Genomic DNA, 24,963 nt, shown 5'->3' on the forward strand with positions numbered 1-24,963 from the left:
CAGAGACACCTAGGATAGCGGACGGATGGCATCTGTTGCATCCTCTGAAAAGTGTTTTTTTCTGTACAGCCAACATTCATTCCCAGGAAGTTCCTCAGAAGATTCTGGCTGAGTCAGCAAGATTTCCTTCAGGAGCTTCCATTGCAGTGAGACCCTTCTTCACCCCCTCCAGTGCAGGCTATGGCTTAATAGCCACAATCTGGCCCTTTATATGCATTACAAAAGTCCATATTCACACTCAAGTCTCTCCTTATTTGCTATGAAAGAACTAAGCAGCTTGAGAAAAGGACTGCTGTTCTGTTTAATCCTTCCAATGAAATAGATTTTTTTTTTTTTTTTTTTTGGGGGGGGGGGGGTGGAGAAGGCAAAGCCTGCAAAAATGTACATATCAAGGAAATCCCATGCTTATAACAGGTTTCTCATGGAAAAAATACTTTGTCTGTACTTTAGCAGTCATACACTGCAAACAGCAGTCACCAATTTAGGAGCATAGAATGACATCTCAAAAACATTTGCTGTAATTAGAGCTGCATTACAATCCTGAAGGCTAAATATACAGTGCCAATATTAAACTCTTAAAGGAATAAATGTAACGATTATTTAACCTCAGGAAAGTATCAAATAATAATAAAGGTGAATAAATATTTAGAAAAAGAAGGTTTCCTGATGTTTATATTAGGAAAATCAAATAGAGGAATAGGTTGACTACACAGTAATTACACTTTATGCTCTAAAATGTTGATCTCTGTTCTGTTTTCTCTACATGATTAAGATTTCTTGGACTCAGATGTACTCCAGGTAGGGAGAGAAAAGATGAGATCTATCTTGTGGATTGGCAAAGAAAACTGAGCTCTGAAACAACAGAATCAAATACTTGTTAATATTAATGAAGTGATCCTTAAATAAGTGTGCATCTGTTCATCACAGTATAGCATTTAAATTAATCCAGGTTGTCTGAGACTTCTCAAGTACAATCTTCATATTTTCTGCTCTTGGCAAGCGGAATAACAATTGGGTTCCAAGAGTGTAAACATAGACAAATGCTTAAGTTGCAGTGCCTGAATATGCAAGGGAGTATTTACAGACAGAGCAGCCAGGCCAGCTTTGGTCACTGTTATTCAGAGTACTGTTATCTTGCTACACTAGATTAGCAGAAATGTATCTGAAAACTGTCAGAAATGAAGGAACGTGTCATTCTGCAGCTGCAGATTTCTGATATTCCCTGAAAGGCGGGACATGACTATAAGCTTGATGTTAATAAACCAAGAAGAAAGTCTTATCCTTCATCACACAAAAAAGTCACACTTTTCACAACACAAGTGTTGTTAAAATCAATATGTTTTTTCCACAAACATGTCAGCATTCAGCTCCTTTGAACTGGCATGTGATTTAAACTCAGGTGGAAACGTGCAGCTTTCTGAGAATTGGTGCCTTTTGCAAGGAGAAGATATATAATAAAGACAGCTGAGATATGTAGAAATGGCCAGTGCAGTCAGTTATACTGACCTGTCGGGTAGTGCTTGCAGTACTGTTGGCATCAAAACTCCAGAAATTGCTTTGTATAAAATCGAGTCACAAACTCCAACTATATTTACTACGGTTGAAGAACCCAGTACAGGCAGCATATGAGGAGGCATCCCTTGCCAAAAGTGCAGAAGAAAACTTTGAACCTGCAATCGTGAGAAGGAGAAGGGATATGTAAGAGAAAATAACAAAAGGCCACAAATACTTTTTCCTTTAAATGATCCTGTTTGGATAACATTTATTTCAGTCTCACAGCTGGATTTATGATATACAACACAGATTATGTATATTCCTTAACTAGACAGGCTTATACTTAACCAGGCGCTGAATGGGATAATGAGCCAAAGGGCAAGGAGGCATTCTGAGTTGGAGACAGGGTACCTTTTTGTTCCTACAACTGAGAGGCTGCTCCTGTATACAAAGTAATGAAACTAGGACTTGGTGTGGGGAGGGACAGGAACACAGCACAGTGATGGAGGCCAGTATATCATTTTCTGCATTAATTTTGAAAAGAAACAGTTTGGAGATCTTAACAGCTGTTACAGTGACTAAAGAAAAACAGCAATTATTTCTTCTTTATCTCCTTGTCTATGAGGGAAAGTGGAGAAAGAATGGAGAAGGGCAAAAAAGAAAATAGGGAGGAAATTTCAGACACAGAAAAAGATGCATCTGGAAACTGCCATTTAGGAAATAAAGGTGTTACTATGTGAATGACATGGTCAATTCTGCAGGTGTCAGAACACCAGCATTTCTACATGATAACCTTTTAACACACAACCTGTAACTGCAAACAGGTGCAGTAAGTAACATTTATCATTTACATCTTGTTACTGTTCAGCCCCTTCTCCACCACTGATCCTGACAGATTGCCTAGAAAAAGACAACATCCTTCTCTGAAGAAAGCATTCAGAGATCCAGCAAAACCTGAATATGAACCTGAATCACTGAACCAGTGGGCTTGGAGTGAATGGGCCAAGGGGTTTGGTTTTCTCTAACCCGTACAACAGATTTAAATATTTTTTTATGCTTCTGGGTTCCCACTTAAACATGGTTAGGAGAAGATCTGAGAGACACGTTGGAAAATGTGAAAAGAAATAAAATAATGCTGAAGAAACAATTTTCTTGCAAGGAAGAACCTAGACTGGTGCAATGGCTTAAGAGAGCCTAAGTTTTAAATCAGAGGAGTTTGAGAACTAGAGCAGAATAGAAAAAAGGAAGGAATTCTCTGCTTTAGTTCAGAATGCAGAGTCAAAAGACCCATTTCCTTTGACTTTTTCCAAATTACATTTGAATGAGGCCCTCAGCATTTCTATAGTCAGATTTGCTTTCCTAGAAAAGAAAATTTCTCCACATGTGATATAAATGTCTTTGCAGTCCAGTAATGTTTGATGTTTGTAGCCATTCACCTCTAATTATAGGACTTGTATGCATGCATTGCCAGAAAGCCCTCAGATTCAGTTTGATATCCTAGTGAATTGTATCAACTATTGAGCAGTTTGTGTGTTCCTGGCTGTACTACCAAACAACTGAAGAACTGGAGACTTCAGAGGTTTACTGGGATGTCTGGGAGGCTCTAGGCCCCCCAGCTCCATGCTCATTGTTAACAGACTAGCAGAGAACGTCATTTTGGCTGTGGCACCTGCCCTGGGTTTGTTCTGAACACTCAGAGGAATTCCTTCAAACAGAGCTCAGTTCAAAGTTCAAAGCTCAGTTCCTTACTCAAAGGTTAGGAAAGTGGTGATGGATACACTTGTTGAGATGTAAGAACTGGATTGTCAACATCTTGTAAGAGGATATTGCCACTTTAATCCCAATGGAGAATCAAAACCATTCCCACTGCTTTCATTTCTCTAACTCACCTAGTGGTATAAGTGAAATTTAATGCTATCAATGACATAATATGTAATATGTATATCTATTCTTCTTTATTCATGAAAAGGATTAGCCACCACAAAACCATAAGTTTGTAATATCAAATTCAAAATCAGCTCTCAGATCCATTCATACCAGTAATATCATTAAACTACAACTGCAGTTTCTAACCATACCTCATCAAAGTTTGCTCTTATTACAGTGTCTAGTATCCTCTGACAGTGAGTTCTATACATCATAATAAAGGTAGAAACCTGAAAAAGAATGAGAGGGAGACACACAAATGTTCATTCTACTTTAAGAAATCTGCTTTCAAAACTATCAAAATACAGAGCACAAAAAAGTAAGTTGTTTTTTACCTATGCAAAATTGCAAAAATAATGAAATCAGAGTCTAGTTAGATTCGCTTTAACATAAGTTTTCTTTTTAAAGGTAAATTCTCCCTTTGAATTCATGAATTTTTCTATGTCAATGGGATTCTTCAAATGCAAGAGGAGCAAAAAACCTCAGTGAGATCAAAGACGAGAATGTGGCCCTAATTAGGACATAAAGAACTATAAAACCCTACTCTTTTGTCCACTTTACATTGATACTACACATGTGAATAGCATCAGAAAACTAGCAGGCTCAGCCAAGAACAGTCAGAGCACTTTTGTCATAGGTGCAGACAGGATTCTTTTAATTTCCAGCCTAGAAGGATAAGAAATGCATTAAATTCCTCTCCTCACAAGAAAGCACCGGATTTGTTTTTCAGTTTGCCAACAAGTGGGTTCACATATTGCTAAAACAGAAAACTGGGGTCTTGTTATTGGTGATTTAACCAGTTACCATCCAAGCCTTTCCTGCTGTATGTAATACAACTTTGAAAGAAGAGTGTGCGTAGGCTTTAGATATGCTATACATCTGATAGCATATGCTGTTGTACTGAGGGAAGATACTTCTGACTATTATAAGAAGCAGTTAAGTTCCCCATAAATAAAGTCAAAGCATTATTAAACTTAATCTTATTTAAAGTCTTTATACTTTAGACGAAGTTTTCATCCAAAGCAGGGAAAAAAAGATACAGGACAAGCTAAGAAAATATTTCCAAAGCGTTACCTTCTCCTCTGGCAGACTGGCTGGCAGATTTAGATCTTTGACATTTGGAAACTCTGGCAGTAATGTTCCCAGTTTGGATCGTGGTGAATATGCCACTGTCTGTTTGGTCACTTCTTTTTTTCCAGTTTCATTGACCCAGGCTGCTCCTTTTTTAGAATACATCACATCGTAATACTGTGAGTTTTCTTTCACTGCAATTCCATAATAATGGTACCTGATACACAGAGAGGTACATAAAGTAAATTGTTCAAAAATTACTTTTAAAAGTATATGGGAGTAAGATAAATTGACAATGTTAATAATCTCTATAGCAAAACAGACTTTGTAATAGTTTCTGTATCATTAACAAGCATTGATTCAGTAGCAGAATATTGTGGTAATACTCTGGGTTTTCAAATTTCTTTTGGTAAAAGCAGCTAGCTCTCTTTAAAGTTAATAAAGCTGACTGTTGCAGGGCAGAAAATCAATGGAGTTCTATGTTTTTTTTTCTTATGATTTAAAAGCACATCCTAAAGCTTCTTGCTGGCAGAGTTGTGCTGTGCAGCTGCTCCTTTAGTTTAGCAATAAGCAGAGGTACAACCCCTCTGGTCTGGCCCTTCTGTTGTTATTTCTTCTCAGACTGTCCAGGGCCGCTTTGATCCCTGAATAGCACAAGTCTTTATCACAAACAAACTGATCAGAAATGTTTCAAAACCTGAAAGCACTGCAATGAAACACAGGGGGAGGGGTGGAAGGATTGGAAGGGAGAAGCGCATGTGCTTGAAAGCAATGCACAGCAGAAAATGTACAGTCCAAAATGATGTGCCTTATAACTTCCATCATAATTGGTCTTGGATCAGCACAGGATACTACACAACGCTGTAACTCTGCCTGTGCAGAGCACAGTGGGTGTTACACGGTGTGGCTGCACTACAAGAACGGACTGGTGGCCTTATGGCACACGGTTGTGCCACGGCTTAGCATTATTATAGGTGTTAATGGGAGCACTCATTATCCAGGCTAACCCTTGCATCGGAGCAGCAGAAACAATCTCATTCACCCTGTGATTCTGCTAACATTTACTTCATTTTCTCAGCTGTGAGCCCCACCATCACTTCAACTTAATTTTTAGTGGTTACAAAAGGCAACATAAAATCATATTGCTCTTGTACCTCTGACTTTATTTCCTTCAAGGGAATTTTCAATGATCTTCCGGTTCTCTCCTTACAGCCTATCAGACTGAGATGAGACTTTCACTTCTGCATCCAGCTGTGGTGGGAGGAGAGGGAACCATCTCCAGATGTTTGTCATCCTCCCCAGACAGACAGTTACTGTTTTCAGAGTGCTACAGGCAGATCAGTTCACTTGATTACCCCTTGTTTGCTTTAGGAAAATCATCTGGCTTTACTAACATCGATTCAAACAGTGAAAGAGCAGTGTCTAATTGATTATAGCTTAAGCTAAGGTGATTTTTTTTTCTAGAGCAGATTCACTCATTCACCCGCAAATCAGCGCATGTTATAATCTCCAACAGAAAGTAGTGGCAAATAGCTGGAAGCCCTAATCTTGTCTACCAGCACAGATGGGCTGAGAGGAGGCCTGGGGAGCTGCAGGATTCTCGTATGTGCTGCCCTTACCATTTTGACTGAGGATGTTCCACATCATCCAGCAATAAATGAAATAAAAATAAAAGCTATCTTGAACTCAGTATTGAATAATGCAGGGGAGATTTATTAATATATTAATCTGACATTATTTGAGTAAGATTTCCTTCCTTCAATACCTTAGAAAGCCACATTATCTGCTCCAAATCATGTCAGGGCTCAGACCAAAATGTATATTCCAGACCAGAAGTCAGGCTCAGATCCATCCTACTCTGTTACAGACAGCTGATGGCAAGTTTTTGCTTGGATACCATAGCTGTGCATATCACATGTTTCGCTGGCTTTATTTGAATGGGATCCTTACTGCTTTGTGCTTGTTAAAAGGACAAACCAGAGCGAAGGGCACTAAGAAGGCTGATTCAGCCAGACATTACGTGTGCCAAGCTACACACGATGGTACACCAGCCATAGAAGCTTTTTTTTTTTCATTTTTCTTTTTTTTTTTTTTTGCTTAAACAGTAACAACTCCAGGTTGCAGTTCAAGTCCCCAGCTTGATAGCAGCTGTCATGCATGCACTGTGTGTAACAGCCATAAAGCCCATAGCCTACTTTCTTATATCCTGTGAGTTCGGTATGCCTGGGGATGGGAAAACGGAAAGAAACTACCGCCACAAATTATTGAGAGAAAGGGAACGAGAAAAAAGAAAAAAAAATAAGAAAAATATAAGGCCACAGCAGGCAGGACTGCAAAAGTTCAAGACAGACTGAGAGTTCTGTATAACTTAAGCAGGTCAGTCTTTTATGTTAAGTTTCTTTTTAAATCAATTCTAGGGGAAAAAAAAGAAGGAATAAAAGCCTCCAAACTGTAGTAGAATGTCACAGGGCATTGCTTAATGTCTGGTATATTTTACTTGGCAGTATACTACATTAAAGAGATTGCCAGGTAGCTTCAAAATTACGTAGACAGCAATAGCCAAATTAACATAGAAACTTTACTGAAGGAGGAAGCTATCTGGAAATGGCAAAAAATCACTGGTGCAGTTCACAGATATTCTTAGCACTTTTTCTTTAAATCATTTCTAACAGAAAGAAAGAAACAAAAGTGACAACTAACCACCCACAATCAAACTGAAATCAATAAGGAAGTCTTGAAAGTTTGATCTGTAAGGAAGTAACAGGCAGACCACACAATCATTTTTTGCAGTAAATAGAATAATTTTTCCTTTCATGGACCCAGAATCTACAATACAACACTCTTAGAGAAAGAAGTAAAACTCCCTGCACACCATATCATTCCCATTAGTCTAAGTAAACACTTGTGTATATAATTGAAGAGTTTCATGCCGTAGTACAGAAAGAAATAAGCTTTTCTATTTAGATGCCTTCTCATGGCTCACCTATGGTGGAACTCTTTCTAAGCTCAGCGTGATAGAGAACAGCTGCACATTTACAGCAATAAGCCCAGCTGCAAAAGAGAAAGCCTCACAACAGATGACCAAGAGTATAGTGCCATTGTAGCTCTGAACTCTGAAATGTTACAAGGGAGCCATGCTATAAAAAGACTGAAGGCAGAACAGTGTGAAGCCAGATGATCTCAACCACTTCTGCGGTTGAGTTTCCTTGGCAGTAGCAAGGAAATGGAAGGAAAATCATACTGGCAACAATTGGTCAGCACAGTGGGTGATAAAAGGACTGAAGTGTTAATGCATAAAGTAATTTATTTACATAACACAACTGAAATGCAATCAGATGTTTCTGAAAATAAAAACAGACCTCAGTTATAGCTGTGCCGGGTCCAGCAAGGAGTGTATGTGCTGGTGTATTCATTGCAAAGAAGTACAATGTGCAAATGAGAAAGACAAGTAGACAATGAGGTGAATTGAGAGCTGGCTGACTGACAGCTCAGACAGTTATAATCAGTGGCACAGACTCTACTTGGAGGTCTGTAACTAATAGTGTTCCCCAGAGATCAGTACTGGTTCTGGTCTTGTTCGACATCTTCATCAGTGACCTAGATGAAGGGATAGAGTCAATCCTCAGCAAGTTTGCTGATGAAACAGAGCTGGGAGGAGTGACTGACAAACCAGTAGGCTGTGCTGCCGTTCAGCAACAGCTGGACAGGATGGAGAGTTGGGCAGAGAGGAACCTGATGAGGTTCAACAAGAGCAAGTGTAGAGTCGTACACCTGGAGATGAATAACCGCATGCATTGGTACAGGTGAGGGGCTGAGCTGCTGGAAAGGAGCTCTGTGGAGGACCTGGGTGTTTTGATGGACAACAGGTTGGCCATGAGCCAGCAGTGTGCCCTTGTGGCCCAGAAGGCCAATGGCATCCTAGGGTGCATTGCAAAGAGCATAGCCAGCAGGTCGAGGGAGGTGATCCTCTGCAAAGCTGAGGCCACATCTGGAGTGCTGTGTCCAGGTCTGGGCTCCCCTGTTCAAAGACAGGGAACTTCACAAGAGAGCCTAGCAGAGGGACACTGAGATGGTGAGGGCCTGGAGCTTCTCCCTTATGAGGACAGGCTGAGAGCCCTGGGACTGCTCAGCCTGGAGAAGGCTGAGGGGGGATTTTATCGATGTTTATAAATATCCCATAGGCTGAAGTCAAGTGGATAGGACCAGACTCTTGAACAGTGCCCAGCAACAAGGGGCAAAGAGCACAAACTGGAACACAGAAAGTTCCATATGAATATGAGAAAGAACTTTGAGAATGACAGAGCACAGGAAGAAGCTGCCCAAGAGGATGTGGAGTCTTGTTTTCTGGAGACATACAAAACGTGCCCAAACCTTTTCCTGTGGAACCTACTGTAGGGAACCAGCTTTAGCAGGGGGTTGGCCTAGATGATCTCCAGAAGTCCCTTCCAGCCCCTGCGAATCTGTAATATGCAGATATGTTTATGCCCCCCCTCTTCATTGGATCACTGGATCAAATTACTTCTCTGTATGCTATGATCATTGGGGTGTTAACCATGGATGAAGATGTAGGTATCCTCTTTTGGACCAGAACAACTCCATCTTATACATACTAAGGCTGTGAAATTTAAATAACTATAATCTCTCTCAGAAGCATTATCAGAGACTACCAAAGACCTAGGATTTTGTTGAGTGCTTTTCAGAAACATCGTACTTGCTAGATAGGATCAGAACTTCTGCAAAGACAGCATGATAAGAGAATGAGATCTGAAAGCCTCTTCAGTAGGCATGCAGGTTAGGGGGAAAATATGCAAGAACTTTTAAGACTCACCGATTTTCAGTCCCTGAGAGCAAAGAGACATTATTTTTGAAAATGCAAGATGCCTTCAGTCAGCTGATCAAAGGCATATTGCCCCTCTGAGAGACTTCTGAACCTGATAGAGGAGCTCCAGTTTGGGAATATACCAATGCTCATTCTTTGTTTAAACAGGAAGACAAATAACAAATTTATAGCCAGGATCAGAATGACTTCATGGTTGACAAAGAGCACTGCCATAGGAGATATTCCATAAAGCAACCTGGGTATGCTTTCACCCTGTCTTTATGAGCTTATAACTTACATTATATTATAACTTAAATTCAGTGCAAAGTCCTGATGCTTTGAGTCCTGACCTATCAGGCTTTCCTAATATGTTGTTGGACTAATCCAATGTGTACAACTGAGTAGGATCTGGTAGCTCTGAGTGTTGTTATAGCATGTCTGAATTTATACTTGGGAAGAAGTTTCAGATCTACAATTAGTTACTTAAAAATGGCTGCTTGAGAAAAAGTTAAGCTGAGTTATAAAAGTTAAGAGAATCTCAAGATGAACATAAGAACAACTGGAAAATCTCAAATAGAATGTGAAGTGCAGTCTTCTATCTAAAATTATTTCTCATTCTGGAATGAACTATTAGGATGAAACTGTTTTGGGGAGATACCATCTTTTGGATAAGGCAATAAAATAATTCATTGATCGTGTAAAGAGATGTTGGATTTTGATATACAGCAAAATCTGTGATTAAATCCAGGTCTGTGGACAATTTGAGTTCAGGCCAAAAAATATTTCTAGCTAAATTCCACATAGCATTCCACCACTTTTTCTCCAAACTTAAACATGATGTTAACCAGCTGTGATTTCACAGTAGCTCTGTTAGTGCTAAGTGTGAATGCCTTTTATGTCACGTAAAATGAGCTGAGAAGAGACAACTTGTAGGAAAAATGTGGAAAATATTGCTGATGAATTCAGTAAAAGATCTCCATTGGATTATGCAGCACTTTCACCACTGAAACAGTAAGAGTAAAAACTACAATGGAAACTGTATCAGAGTTGGGTTTTAATTCCCCAACTGGACAAATAATTCCCTGATGTCATACTATTCTATTCAGTCAAGGCCAGATGGGGCCCTGTGTGAGATGATAATGCACCATACACTGCTTACTTCGATTGGCCTCTGGTTCCAAGTCTTCTCGTTGTTAGCTGTGGAAACTGTTGCCTTATTATCTGCAAATGAATAAAACTGATATTAGAAAGAAATGAAAACATTTGCTAATAATTTCTTACAGACTGTTAAGACCAATAAGCAGAAAAACTGTACTGTGGTCTCACCCAAATACATGGGTAAAAAAATCAGGAGAAAGCTTTTGATTTTTTCCATTGCTGTAAAAAGGGCAATAGGCTTTTAAACTCAATATGAATTTTATTAACTATAATCACTTTAGATAAAGAATTTTATGGAATTACTGTTCCTCAAATCTCACACCATTTCTGCTTCTAAGCGAATGAAGAGTGTATTTAGAACTGACTATTCAAATTTGCAGATTTAAAACAAACTTGGTTTTCCTGCAACCAGAGAAACCTTTCCTTTGGAGAGCTTTGGAGGCAGCATTTCTTCAGAGGCCTTCATGATCCTGCCATTAAACGCTCCCTTCTGTGAGAGAGGATTCTGTGAAAAGATATTGGTATTTGACAGGGCACCACTTCCACCATGGAAGATTCACTGTTGCATTTTCTAAAGATAGGTCATAATCAATTTATCTGCTATGGAAAACAAGCGCATCTCAGAAACAGCATGATATTGTCAAGAACCTGGGCTTCGGTCCATCAGCAGAGATTAAAAGAACACTGCTACTGTAAAACAAAACTTCTTCAGCACCAGATGCGTTTAAAGGAACAAATTAATGAATGTCAGTTGTGCAGATCCGCTGTCAGCCAGGCTGCTCGTGATGAAAAAGCTCAGCTGGAGTTGCTGGAAAGTCAGCTCTCAGCACCTCGTGGGACTGAACCTGATTCTCGGTGTTGTCTGCAGCAGAGGCAAAACTCAGCTGGCAGAACAGTCATGCAAGAAAGAACACAGTAAGCCTTGAAGATTCACTTACAAGAGAAATTTCTTTCTTTCTTAATCTGTAGCTTATTTCATACTTTCATAATATAAATTGCTGTTTCCTATTTTGCGGGGGGTGAGGAGGAACAAGTAGAATTAAAGAAAAACAGGCATACAAGATGGAATACAACTGTTCAAACAGAAGACAGTGTCAAGTAAAATTGATTAAATAGTATAGATTTTTCCCCTGTGAGCCATTTTGCCACCGTGATAAATATTTAATCCTGATTGATGACTGAAAGCTCTGGAACATGTATTTGGATCAAAAGGTGCTTTATAAATAAAGATGTTACAATGTCACATATTTGACTGTAATATGTTTTTTTTTAAATCAAACACATAACTCAGCTTTCTTTTGCATCATGTAAAAAATTGACCTGCACCATGTTCCATAAGCTTTACACAACGTGGCTCATGTCAAAAATGCAGACTCAGACTCACTGAAGGTTGTTCAGCTTTAATTTCTGGAGCAAAACTTCAGCAAACAGTAAAACACTTTTGTGGAGCTGTGAAAGTTCAGCCTAGCTGTTTGATAAATGAGCAGACAGGCAAGCAGCCCTTCTTTCTTTTTTTGTATGGATTCAATGAAGCCTGCCTAAAGAACACCACATGCTGTTCCAGCTACTGATCTAACATTCCGCAACATCTCAGCCTTCCAAATTCCCTTTAATTACACATTAATCCCACCCCTCTCTCTTTCATTTTCTGCAGACAGGGTTGGGGGCTCCACAAGGCTGTGGGAAAAAAGGCGGTGTTGAAGAACTACTTTCTGAGGATGGCTTTTTGGGTTAGGGGATTTTTTTTTCTTTTTTGGTGGCAGTTGTCATTCAGAAAATTCCATTCCTCTCCTAAGGTTGATTTTTTACAGCAGTAGACTCAAAAGAAAAGCTAAGTATTAGATTTACTTTCACCTTAATTTTTCTTTTTTGGAACAATGTGAACCCGTATTACTTTCAAAGTCTGCCTAGTAGTGATGAAGTGTTACAATGCACACTGTAAATGCCACTTTATGAACCATATGCCATGGGAGTTGCTGGGATTTAAATAAATCAGCCAATTTCTACATACCAGGGCAGAGGTGATCAGGAAAGGAGAATAACAGAGCAGATGATCAGATGATCTTTTTTTTTTTTTTCTTTTTCCTTTTCTTTGTTTCTTTTTTAAATTCATCATGCTTAAACAACGAAATACACCTTTTGGAACACAGCTGAAAAGTATGCATCTCTTAAAATGTCCTTTGCCAATAATTAACAACAAAAATATCTAGCAAACCTCTGAAAGAAAACATCGGGACTCTTTGATCTAATGCTGTATGTGCAAGATAAATATAGCACAGCATAGTCATGCTTTGGTGCTCGTACACATTAGCATCAGTGTTTGTGACTGGAGTGAAACAAATCAAGTAAGCAATGAACTAGCTGCTCATATAAATGCTTGTATTTATCTACACTTATGTGAATCCCTATGGAATGATATACCCAAAGGGAGCGAGATTTCCTGTAAAGTGGAGAGGAGGTTGGAGCAGGCAGGACAAAGTGGAGTTCATGGTGCACTGAAGTAAATGGAAAAAAAAGAAGGTCCAGAAATTTGTTTTTAAATCATGCTTGCATCTTGAAAAGTCTTTCAGTAAAACACACCATAATTGTATTTAATAGATATTGACTTTTTTAAGACCTACACAGAAAATGAGTTAATTTTACAACTGCAGGGAGAAGGAGGAAGGATGTTCCCAGATGTCAGAAAAGAAAATTCAGGTTAGGATCTGAAAACCAACTTGGATTCTTTTCCTTTCATCACTGCTGTGGAGTTGCATAAGCAGAAATGAAGCAAGACCTGACCATGCAGTTTAAACCTCATTCTGAATGGAGCCCAGTCCCTGTTCTCACAGCAGTGCTGGCTTCTCAACAGAAGCAGCGTTAAAAAGATCTCATGGGTGGTATCCAAGGGAATTTTAAAGTGGAGAGGACTTCTACGATTGTCCTTCAATGGAACTGAAATTTATCCAGCAGTTCTCTAAATTTACCACAAATCCAGCTGCCTGTGTGATCTGCTGAATAAAGGGATGCAGGCTTTGCATTTTCCAAGTAAAACTCTATCAAACTCATGTGGCATTACTTTATGCTACTTGGCTTTTTGTTTTTGAGAACGATGTAGTGCAGGAGTTTCACTTGCAAATATCTATGATATCTGTCCCTCATATATTGATCTCAGAAAGCCATGCTCCTTTGATTTCTTTTTCAGTTACTAAACTTGAGTCCCATTCTCCCTCTCTTCCTCTCTGCTCTGCTCAAGACCTGATCTTGCCTTCTGCCTATAGAAGATCTTGTTGTATGAATTTATCAATTAAAAATAAAAATGCTAATAGCTTCTTTATCTTCTCATGGTTTCAGAGTTCTCTTGGTAATTGCACGTTGTGTACAGAAGAGACAGATATAAAGCAGCACATATATAGTCTACACATTCCAGTGGACTCATATATCCAGGTCTGCATTTGGCTATAACCCATCAGTAGAAAATCCTGATGAATGGCGCAGGAAGAACAGATGGGAACCTGTCCCTTCAGACAGGCAGTACCTGCTCCACTCTGAATGCATTGGGCAGCCCAAGTGAATGCAGCACTGAGATTACAGTGCTGATAATATTCAATGTATATTGCACAGAACTTGCACAGAACGAATGGGATTTTTATCTAGCTTTGGCTTTTTAAATCTTAGTGTCTAAATAAATTTGAATTAAATATCTATTTATTTCTATTTTTGCTCATTTTTCACACCGCAGAATCAAAATGAAATAAATTATTTAAGCATCCGTGCAAAACAGAGAAAGATTTATGAGCGACAATGAGAAAAATGCACCTCCTCTGTAAAGGTCTGTACTGTAGTCCACAAAACCTATTAACCATAGGCATGGCTAACTGCAGGAGCTGTTCTGTTACCAGCAAATGGCTGCAAAGGTGCATTCCTTCATCCTGATGACTGCCAGCTGTAATTTCTGCGGTTGCACCTTTCCTCATATTGCCGGCACTGAGATTTAAACACAAGCAGAGGCAGCCTCCCTTTTAAAACGAGAAGTGTATTGTTAATTTAGCCATCATCCTATGATCCATTTTTCTTTATTTCATTCGCTACCAAACTGAGAACTTTGTTTCCCAATTATTCCATCTTAATTATTCCACAAAGTGAGATCCTGAAACAAAACAGGAGGAGAAAAGCATCCCATGCATTTGTCTTTGTGCTAGTAGGGATGGAAGAAACCAGAGATGTCTGGAAACATTTGGCATCTTTTTTTCTCCCTCCTTGTGTCAAGTTTTGCTCTGAGGGCAGTAGGCAGAGAAGTAGAGTCTACTCTTCAAGTCATTTTCCTGAAACAGCTTGAGATGCTGCTTTTCAAATCATATGTTCACTTTTTTAATCTATCTGATATAGAAGGATGTTTCTCTTGTTTCTTTTCTATTTCAAATAATTTTTAATCATGCTTCTAGAACTTTCCAGTGTAATGAAATAAAAACAAATTAAGTTGCAACCCAGCATCTGAATGCTGCCAGAAGGAGAAAGTGATTCTAAGATCCTTAAACAGTGTTATTAGTAATACCTGTGCTAAGAGGTACCTTTTGGATCAAAGGTAGCTTTGGTGCAGGCTTGACAAGATATAACCTTGAGAAAAAGATCAGGAAGGCTTTTGTTCCACTGGTAGGAAGGAGGGTGATCAAATCAGTCCATTACAAAACATCATTCCTGTTCCCCAGCTCCACCAAGCTGTGTGAAGAAAAGAGGCATGTCTGTCTATACCTTACTCCTCACTCATATACTTGCATAGTCCTAGAGGGAAGAGCACAGTGCGCAGGTGCAGTATTCTTGACCACACAGCTGCAGTTTGTTCATATTCAGCATCCTCCCATTTCTCTCCACTCACTAGCATCATTTTACGGAATAGGTCACGGCCTAGTTGTTGGATAAGATTTTTCTTCTAGCACTGATACAACTCATTTGATATTGCAAAGCAAGTCAGACAAAGCCAGTCCATGCCCAATTCTGCCTGCTGTGGAGATTAGACTCCATGACAAACTCCATCTTTAGTGAAGCTTATGAGACATATCCTCAAATTCATCTAAGTACAGAATTCTCCTTCAGCAGTTCCCCTGGCCAGATAGAATTCAGCCTAAGGCACAATCAAACGGATTACTGCATCCCTGCAAACACTGAACGCCCTGACTCACATGTCTTACTGAGTCACAGCACTTTCTGTGCTGCCTTGCTGAAGCCAAGCAGACCTAAAGCCCAAAACAACTCCCCCTGCTCTTTCCTGGTGCCAGCACACTTCCTGCCATCACACCCAGCATATCTGTGGGAAAAGGCTGAGCGCCAGCATCCCTGCACTCTGGCAGACCCTGTGCTGTAAGAACAGCCTCTGAGACGTTCTGACAAGGCATGAGGTAAAGCAGCCCAGAGGCCACTCTACTCACACCAAAGGTCTGAGTGGAAGAAAGATGCTTCAAGTGACAAAGCCTGTAAGAAATGCCTTTGCTAGAGGGCAAATCTTTGGGAAACAGGAAGCCTATCCAAAGAAACTGGGATGTCCTTGTTGGCTTTCTTGCTTCTCAAGCTGAAGGGGAAAAGACAATGGATAGAAACCTGTAATAATATGAGGGATTTGTGAAGCAGAGACAGAGGACAATGAGCCCCCTGTACCACCACTCTTCCCACACCAGTATGACCTGCTGCTTCTGGGACTATTATGGGTTTGGGAGAGGAGCTTGACCTAGAAAACTTGGAATCAGGAAAAAATGTCATACTGGTATTAACTGTCCTTCAGTCAGGATGTAAAAGAGATGAAAGAAAAGCAGGGTTTGCTCAGATAGCACTGACAGACTGTCCTTCCATGCAATAACCGAAACCACATCCTCAGTTTTAGATTGATTTTTGCCCCATTCTCTTTTTTTTCTATATTGACTATAAAAAATTTGTATAAAAATTAGTAAAAACCCATTCCTGATGTAGTAACTGTCCATAATAAAGCACTTTCTATTTTAGTGTAATAGAACAGAGCACTGAGAATAAATTTGGGATTGGTGTACACTTACCTGTGAGGCTACTTAAGAGCAAACTGGGAGGACAGGGCAAAAAATGCATCTTCAGAAGTACTTCCTTAGGCACAGCAGGCAGTTTCCAGATGTGTACATTTCCATACAGAATCCAAACACGTACTGTAATGTCATCATCAATAAGATTTCAAAGAGGCTAGCCTGTCCTTTTTTGAAGTCAAATATATCCAGTATGATGGGATGGAATTGTAAATTCTCTCTATGTTACTCATGCTTGGAGGAGCAATCCTGCTGGCAAAACTTCTGGGCATAGTGACAGTGCATAGTGATAAAAGAAGGCCCTGGCTGGTACAGCTTGTACCGCCCTGGAGCTAAGCAAACTGTATTGAAACTTTTTTTTTTTTGCTAGTGTAACTGTGTCTCAGCCCATTATTTTTCAAAAAAGTAAAAGATCTTTCCTAACCAACATTATAAACCTGTTGTGGACCCCTTCCTTCTCTATTTATCAAAATAAACTTACAGCAAAGCCATTCAGAGAGCAATGAGGTGGCTCTGAGATTCAGGTAAGCGTGCATCCACATTGCAAAAGGACCTAAGGCTGAAGAAGAAGCAGCCCACAGACTGCCAGCATTTTTCTTTCATTTTCTTTTCAAATATCAATTTACTACTGCTTGTCAAAAGACAAGGCAGAAAACAAAAACAAAAGAACAAAAGAGGAAATTATTTAACCTCCAGGGGGCATATGGGAGTTATGGGAAATACACTAGGATGCAAAGGAAAGGTTGCGCCATGAAAAATTAAGCTTTCTTAAGTGATCTGTATGAGAAATATGCAGGTAACAGTGCTACGCGGTAAACTTGAAGCAGTGAACTGAGAACTGTGAATTAGGGAAAACTGGTGTGTAGGGGAAGATTACGTCTTCAAGAGGTTCTATTAAGACACGTAAGGCTCATAAAGAGTCACAAGAAAAACAACAAAAATCAGTGTTGGCTGAGGAAACAAAAGCATAAGAGAAGCTCAAGGACTTACCACTTGGACCTGAGTTGGCGCAGGTAGGACAGAACCAAGAAGTCTTACAAAACCAGTCCATAAGCAACAGTTCCTGGGTAATTCATGCTCAGTGTATTAATTATCACTAATATTATTAATGATCACTAATATTTTATGTTAATGTGTTGCTCGGACAAAAACATACACCTGCTCAGCCCTCCCATCTACAGGCAGTGGCAGAACTTCCAGCAGGAAGAATCTCAATCCATTCTGTAACAATAAACCAGGTAATGTAGCTATTTAAACATTGGCAAATGTTAGTATGGACAGAACTGGCTGTAATTTCACACATTACTTGGTTAAGTAAAGAACTAAAATACTTGGCTAACATATTAAAGCTACAGTTTCCTTTGCCACATAATATTATTGTATCAATGACCGTTAGAATCTTCCTTATTTTATATGTACTTTAAGTGGCTTAGGAGTGCAGGTTACTTTTTAGATGGTGTTTCTTCATACAACAATTCTGCTTTTTTTCCTCTGAGGACTTTTCTTGCTATTAGCCAGATTTCCTAAGGAAATGGTCAGTGAGGTATTACTGTCTCTCTGTAAATCTCTCCTCACTGTTTCTCAGAGCAAGTTTTGTGCCACTAATCCAGTGTTACCAAATGCCTATGGTGCAGTCCATGTCTTAGATATGCAGTAAGAAACCCTGGCTGGTTAATGGGGATAGCAAATTGAAATTAAGGCTGAAGATGACAGATTGACAACTGGACTAGAAGATCTCAGTGTTTTTTTTTTCCCACCTTAATGATTCTGTGGTTCAAAGACAATACAGGGGAGAAAGATGAACCTTCAGGTGAGCCATCTGGCACTGCCTTACTGGAGAACTACGAGTATGAGGCAGGGAGTCAACTTCTGCCATTGCTCTCAATCAGCCAACCTATGGACTACTACTCGCCCAGCTGCCTGGGGAGACGGAGAGGAGAGAGAGACACACAGACAAATAGACATGAGGGAATCTAAAAATAACAGATGAGGAAGGTGCAGCAAGTGTGTAAGAAAACTGGAAAAAGAAAGACCTCCAAACAGTGACCAGGACCTGAAAATAATTGGAAGTACTGTAGGGAAACATGGAGATACAGAAGACTTAAGTACAGCTCTGGATTTAGGGAACATATGAAATTGTAAGAAACAAGGTTTATTAGTTCAGCTGATCATGAACAATCCATCTGTGTCCCCTTCTATGCTTTGTTGTGGAATATTTCACTTGCATTAAGGTTAAGCAATAAGCAGGCTGAAACACTGCCCACAAAATCTTAACCTGGAGAAATCATTTGCAGGCAAGTTTCTTGTCTCAAGCAGTCTCTTTAAAAATGAAATTAACTCTGCTGGGCTAATTCAGATTTAACTGAGTAACAACGCATTAGGATGTTCCTTCTTACAGATTGTTTTCATGTGCTGAACTCCGTGTCTCTTTCCGAATACTATCAGTCTGTTGAAGGAAATGTCTAAATGTTTAACATTGCCCACAGAGTTAAAGTTCAAAGATGAATCATAAATTTAATCTTGAAAGGCGAACTGTCTACAATTTCACAGAACAACTAACCCCTTTCTCCACAGAAGATGACAGCTGCAGGCCTCTTCATGGTTCCCAATGAGGATGAACATGTCTGGGGTCTCTATTTCAGCAGCTAAGTGCAGAAGTCCTCAGATACCACCAATTTCCCTGCTCTGCCTCCAAGTCATTGTAGCACACACTGCCAATATGGTGTTTAAGTCACATGATAACAATTTGTCATAGTTTCAGCTGGGATAGAATTATTTTCCTCAGAGTGTCTGGTATGATGCTATGTTTTGATTCCAGGAGAAATACAATGTTGATAACACACTGATGTTTATAGTTGTGGCTAAGCAGTGATGCACAGAGCCAAGGCCATTTGCAGCAAAGGATCAAAGCAGCTGAGAGGGAAGACAATTAGAGCAGCTAACTTAAAATGGCCGAAGAGATATTCTATGCCATATGAGATCATGTGGAAGGAGTTTTGAAGGGGGGTGGGCATTCATATCTCTGTCTCTCTTCTGCTGCTCAGGGGGCTAGTTGGGCATCAGTTGGAGAGTAGTGAGTAATTGCTTGGGCATCACTTGTTATATACATCTATATGTGTGTATATATATATGTATGTCATCATTATTATTCTTTTCCTTTTCTCTTAGTAAATAGTTTTATCTCAACTCAGGAGTTCTATCATGTTGGTTTTTTTATCTTCTCTCTGCCATCCCACTGTGAAAGGGGAGAGTCAGCAAACAACTGCGTGGTGCTCAGCCACCAGGCCAGGTTAAGCTACAACACATCTCTGTTGGCTAAAACTCCATTTGTGTACCTTCTTCTAAGAAGAATCAGATTGCAAATTATTGACTACATGAAGTGTGTGCGTGCCTTGCAGATCATCATGACTATGAAGGACTTTCTTTTTAGCAATAACAGGTCTCACAGAGGCACTGAGGTCACTCTGGATTCTGCATATTCAGAGGCCTGATCTTTTTCAATATTCATGTCAGTTTTGTCTAAGATTCCTGGACACATCTATACAGAAGCCACAGTTCCCAGATCCAAAATGGCCATACAAAACATTGTTTTACGATAGTACTGGGAGAATTCTATACGGGTTCATCTCCACAAAAAGGAAAAACAAACATTGTGGATCACTGTGTCAGAACTAACTCTACTACAGCTAAATAGAAAGCAGCATATGGAGAAAAAAAAAAAAAAAAAAAGAATACCTTGATTTTTAGATGGAAGATACTGTACCTGTCCTGTTAGGCCAACATCACCCTACCACCCTACTGATAAAGTGCATATGTATGAAGGCAGAGAGAAGGATAGAATAGTACACATGATAACTGGACTGCTGCATGTTGGTGAAATTATGTTGTGATGAAATAATCACAGATTATGCACTCCTTACAATTTAGGGAAGTTTTCAGTAGCAGCAAAATAGCATCATGTAAATTCTACCTACATCCCAAATGTGTAGGCCTGCATGAAGCCTGTTTCTTGTTCTCACTATTCAAAAATTACATGTTGTGAGTTCACTTAACCAGTAGGTAGTAATAATACATAAAATGAACAATTCCATTCATAATATGCAGTGTTTTAGAAATAAATGTAACATAGAATCAACAGAGCTATGCAGGTCTTTATGATGTGACAGACATTGTAACATTAAAATATGGTACATTTTACTTGTCTTGCTCAACTGCCAACATAAAGATGCACTACAGAAAATGGCACCTCATTAAATACATTCTTCTCCTTTGCCTACTCTTTTCACAGGCACATACCCTAGGAACACATTCCCTCTTTGAATAAGCAGCATTTTTATGGAATAAATGTTGTGAACACTAGAAGAAGGCTTCAGATTCATGCTTATAAGCCTTTCGAAAACAGTGGCAAACTCTACATTTAGTCTAGAGATGAGTTTTAAAAACCTGTGACACACTGGAGAGTAAAAACATGGTCTTAGATAAAAAAAAATGAAAAATATAAAATACCATACTATTTTTCACAGAGAAAACATCATCTTATCAGAAATTCCAAAATAAGAAGTTTGTGTAACATCTTAGCCACTTGATAATGTCTTATAGTGAGGTACAGCATAACCCTTTACTGCTCACACCTGTGCCATGCACTGCTGCATCTGTACAGACTGTGTCTCCACTTCAGGCTGGAAATAAGCACAGTAGCTCTTAACAAAATCTGGCCTGGAAAGCAGAAGCACAAGGAATTGCAGTGTGAAGATATGTGGGCAGCCTGCATGTGCAGAGCCCCACAGACGCTTTGGATGCTTTTGGGATTTGGTCATCCAGAGGCACTGTACTTTCTCCATCATGGGTTTGCCAGTGTGTTCTTAATTCAAGGATCTCTACACTATGCTTACAAGAATGGCAACTATAGACCCAGAATTAAATTATTGATACTTAACCTTTCTGGGTTTGTTTTTTTGTTTTTTTGTTTTTTTTTGTTTTTGTTTTAAATATACATTTATTAAAGCACTACAGGTCACAATGCTCAGACTGGATCGTAGTTGACTTCCAAGCTGCCAATACTGTATAATGTAACTGTCAGATAGGCTGGTAACACCAATGCTGAAATAATCAAAAAAGTAATATATTCTGCAGCTTAGTCATGATGAGAACTGATTCCAACTTTCCAAATACTTGAAATCTTAACCTTTGCTTTGTAATCTGAATCGTAAGAGGTTTTATAAATACATCAATATCTCTAGCAGTAAATGACAATTTTACTTTTTCTTTAACCCAAATTCACCTGAACCAGGTGAGAGCTCGAGGTATCACAGTGCTGTTTAGACTCACCTTTCCAAAGCTGGCGGCATTAACAGGTTGCGTGTCATTTTTCTCACAGAAGTCCAAGTAATGCATGTAGAGAGCGCTTCGAGGAATGCAAACACCTTCCGCAATCTCGTAGTTCTCCTCCAGCCTTAAAAAGCAAATATCAAACAGAGAGCACTGCAAGTATGTTGGATGTCCTGTATGGTGAACTGTGTGCAAAGCTGCATCTTTAAGACCAAACACTACAGCCTCTGCTTTTCTAGTCAGTTTTCTCTGTTTCGTTCTTAGTACAAAGTCCAATGACAAAGCTTGCTTATAATTTGCTTTCTGCTTTCAATCAAATACGTAGATTGTGAGTTCTTAGAGCCAACAGGAGATTTGCACAAAGGAATATTATTCTGTGATCATGTTACAAAGTACTATTTTTTTGAAAAACATACTATCACATAACGCCTGTTGAACGAAACCAAACACAGGGTGATGGGCAGCATTTCCTCATTTTTACAGGACAGTCACCATTGGTTCATGACATCTTTTCATTCCTGTCCATCTACAAAATTCCTTACCTGGAGGAAGCAAGCGTGGCTGAAACAATTCGTTTGTAAACACCAACAGATGTGCATAAAACTATATCTGTAGAATAATTTCTCCCTATTGTTGATGGATTAAGAGAAGAAAACAAGAGTGCACAATCTGCTGAATGCAGTAGTGAAATACCATCCTCCTTCGCATTGTAGAAACTATCATAACTCACACACACAGATACAACCATTACATTCTAATTATGCATCACACACATGAATGAGCAACTGCTTAGTGTTTAAAATATGGAATTGTAGCCACTGCCAATCGATAGATTAGAAAAATATTTATCTTGAAATTATATTCTTATGATTGCTGACCCAAAGAATTTGAAGAGCTCTTTACATACGCACAACTTTAAAACCTCAATCTTGTCACCCATGGTAGCACTTGTGCTTTTAAGTTGCAAGTGTGCTCATCTGCCTTGCTGGCTGTGAGAAGAAAGTGAGTACAACTTCTTCTTAAACTATAAAATAAGTATATTCTCAGAAACCTTCAGTTTTACAGTAAATAGGCCCCTCTCATATGATAACTGTACAATACCTTTTCAAATATCTAGTTTCACTCTTTCGTTGCCTCTTCCAGGTCTTATCCTCCTTCCATTTCAGTTATCATGATCATTTGTGACTGCAAACTATTTTAATAAGATATCCGGCTAGATGAATGGAATCAGTTTGTATGGGCAACATCTATTCTTCCTTGGTTTCTACAGGAATATCATCACGGCATCTTTCCTCAAATTCATAGCGCTTTAACAAAACCCTCTTTCAAAACCTGGAGAGTTCGTTTGTATACTATAGCTGCTAATTGGAATGTCAGCTTCCGTGACCAAGACAGGACAGAAAGAAAAGCAGTTAATTATTTCTGCTCATATCTGATGAATTTTTCTCTTTTTCTCCTCTCTTTCACAGAGAATCATTAGTCTGACACCGAACAATGCTCCATTATACCTGAACTTTTTTTTTTAATGATCAAAACCCCATCTTGCTCCACTTCTTTTATTTTCCTGTCTTTTATGTAACAACTTTATCATGTTTTGAATTCAGCCTCATTCTGCAGTGTTGTAGGAAGATAATGAACTCAACCTGCTACCTAACAAATTTCTATCAGAAATAATGTATATATAACATTTTAAGTGCCCCAATAAATCCAGTAGTTCACAGTAAGACCTTTTGTACCACTACAGTATAGCAATAAAACCCCTAAATCCTTCCACAATAGTGACAATTTTACCTGTCTCTATTAGCATTCCCCCCTTTATATTTACATACTTCTAGAATAAATGACATTATTATATATTAGAGTTGTGTTCATAGTGTAGTCTTATTTCTAGGTTGGAAGGCAACAGAACAGCTGTGATGTTATCATTTCTAATTACACAAAGGATTCTGGAATAGATAATTTGAGGTATTATAACTGTTTCTGCAAAACTGCTAATCTTGGGAGAATCCATTGACTAAAGTGTGCTTTACTTTTTTCTTTTTCTGTTCTTTTTTGGCATGTTGTAGAAAATACAACAGTTTTTTGTTTCACCTTCACAACATTGTTATTATTTTGTGCACCAAATAATTGTAAGCCACCAAACTGCATGGACTTGAGCTGTCTTGGCTTTTGATAATTCAGTGTTGAGAGAATTAGACACACACCCACCAAACTGAAGTGAAATTACACTACAGTTTGGTCAACCAGCTCGCCAGGGAAATAATGGCAAATGTTTGAGAGGAGTACTTAGCAAGCTGTAGCTATACAGATAATTATGAACACAGGAACAAGAGAGAAGAACAGAATACTAGGTATTTGAATCTTCATGCCTTAACAGTTAACATTCAGGCTGGTGCATGTTCCTGGACGATAATTTGGCAGAATGACTGCATTTACCTGGCCTTTCACTTCATTTTGTGTCATCAGCCAAACTAAACGAAGCAAAAAAACATCATTCTTATTTCCAGGAAAGATATCTAGCCAGGCTACACTCAGCCAGACACAGTTCTAAATCCTCAGCTAGATCTTCTCCTCTTTTATAGTGTTCAGTGTACTTCCCATTTGGAGAGGCATAAACGTTACAGATAGAACCCCATGGGATTGGCGTTCTCTCTTTTCACTAAGATGTCAGACAAGGAATAAATAATAAAAGCAAAGTCAATATGAATAATATGACAAAAATTACATATTTCTCTTACGATTTGCTTCACTTTCCCTGCCACTTTCCTTCTTTTTCCTTGCTACTGACATTTCCTCTGTTTCTTTTCTCCACTGCTCCCATGACTCCATTATTTATGAATGATAGTAGCACCTTACAGTAAAAAACAGAAACAGGAGACAAAGGTGGTGCTTCCATTTGCCAGAGCAAGGTAATTTCAGTACCTTGCCCTTGGAATCTAGGCAGTAAGTTATCCCAGAACTTCTAGCACTTGAATCTTGCTTAGAGATTACTGCAAGAAGGTAGGATGCATGCTTACTTGAGGCATATTCAGGTAAATTTCATTTTTCATCTTTTCTGACTGTGCAAAAACTTGATTTGAGCCCTGAGCAGGCTAAACTGTCAAACAAGTAGGGCCAAACCTGTGGGAAACAGTTCAGTGCAGC

At 39.1% G+C, this 24,963-nt stretch overlaps 1 protein-coding gene across 1 annotated transcript in view; it reads right to left on the reverse strand.

Annotated features, from left to right (window-relative positions):
• Window positions 1-24,963, reverse strand: part of RFX4 (regulatory factor X4) — a 75,998-nt gene that overhangs the window by 39,716 nt on the left and 11,319 nt on the right. The window contains exons 4-8 of the mRNA XM_042889947.1: window positions 21,820-21,943; window positions 10,470-10,531; window positions 4,495-4,708; window positions 3,573-3,650; window positions 1,507-1,670 (exon numbers count right to left, since the gene is read on the reverse strand). Coding sequence (XP_042745881.1) covers window positions 1,507-1,670; window positions 3,573-3,650; window positions 4,495-4,708; window positions 10,470-10,531; window positions 21,820-21,943 — 642 coding nt within the window. The remainder of the gene's footprint in view (window positions 1-1,506; window positions 1,671-3,572; window positions 3,651-4,494; window positions 4,709-10,469; window positions 10,532-21,819; window positions 21,944-24,963) is intronic.

This window comes from Lagopus leucura, unplaced genomic scaffold, assembly GCF_019238085.1.
Source record: "Lagopus leucura isolate 7727_CA_CO unplaced genomic scaffold, USGS_WTPT01 Super-Scaffold_100159, whole genome shotgun sequence".
Classification (NCBI taxonomy): Eukaryota; Metazoa; Chordata; class Aves; order Galliformes; family Phasianidae; genus Lagopus; species Lagopus leucura.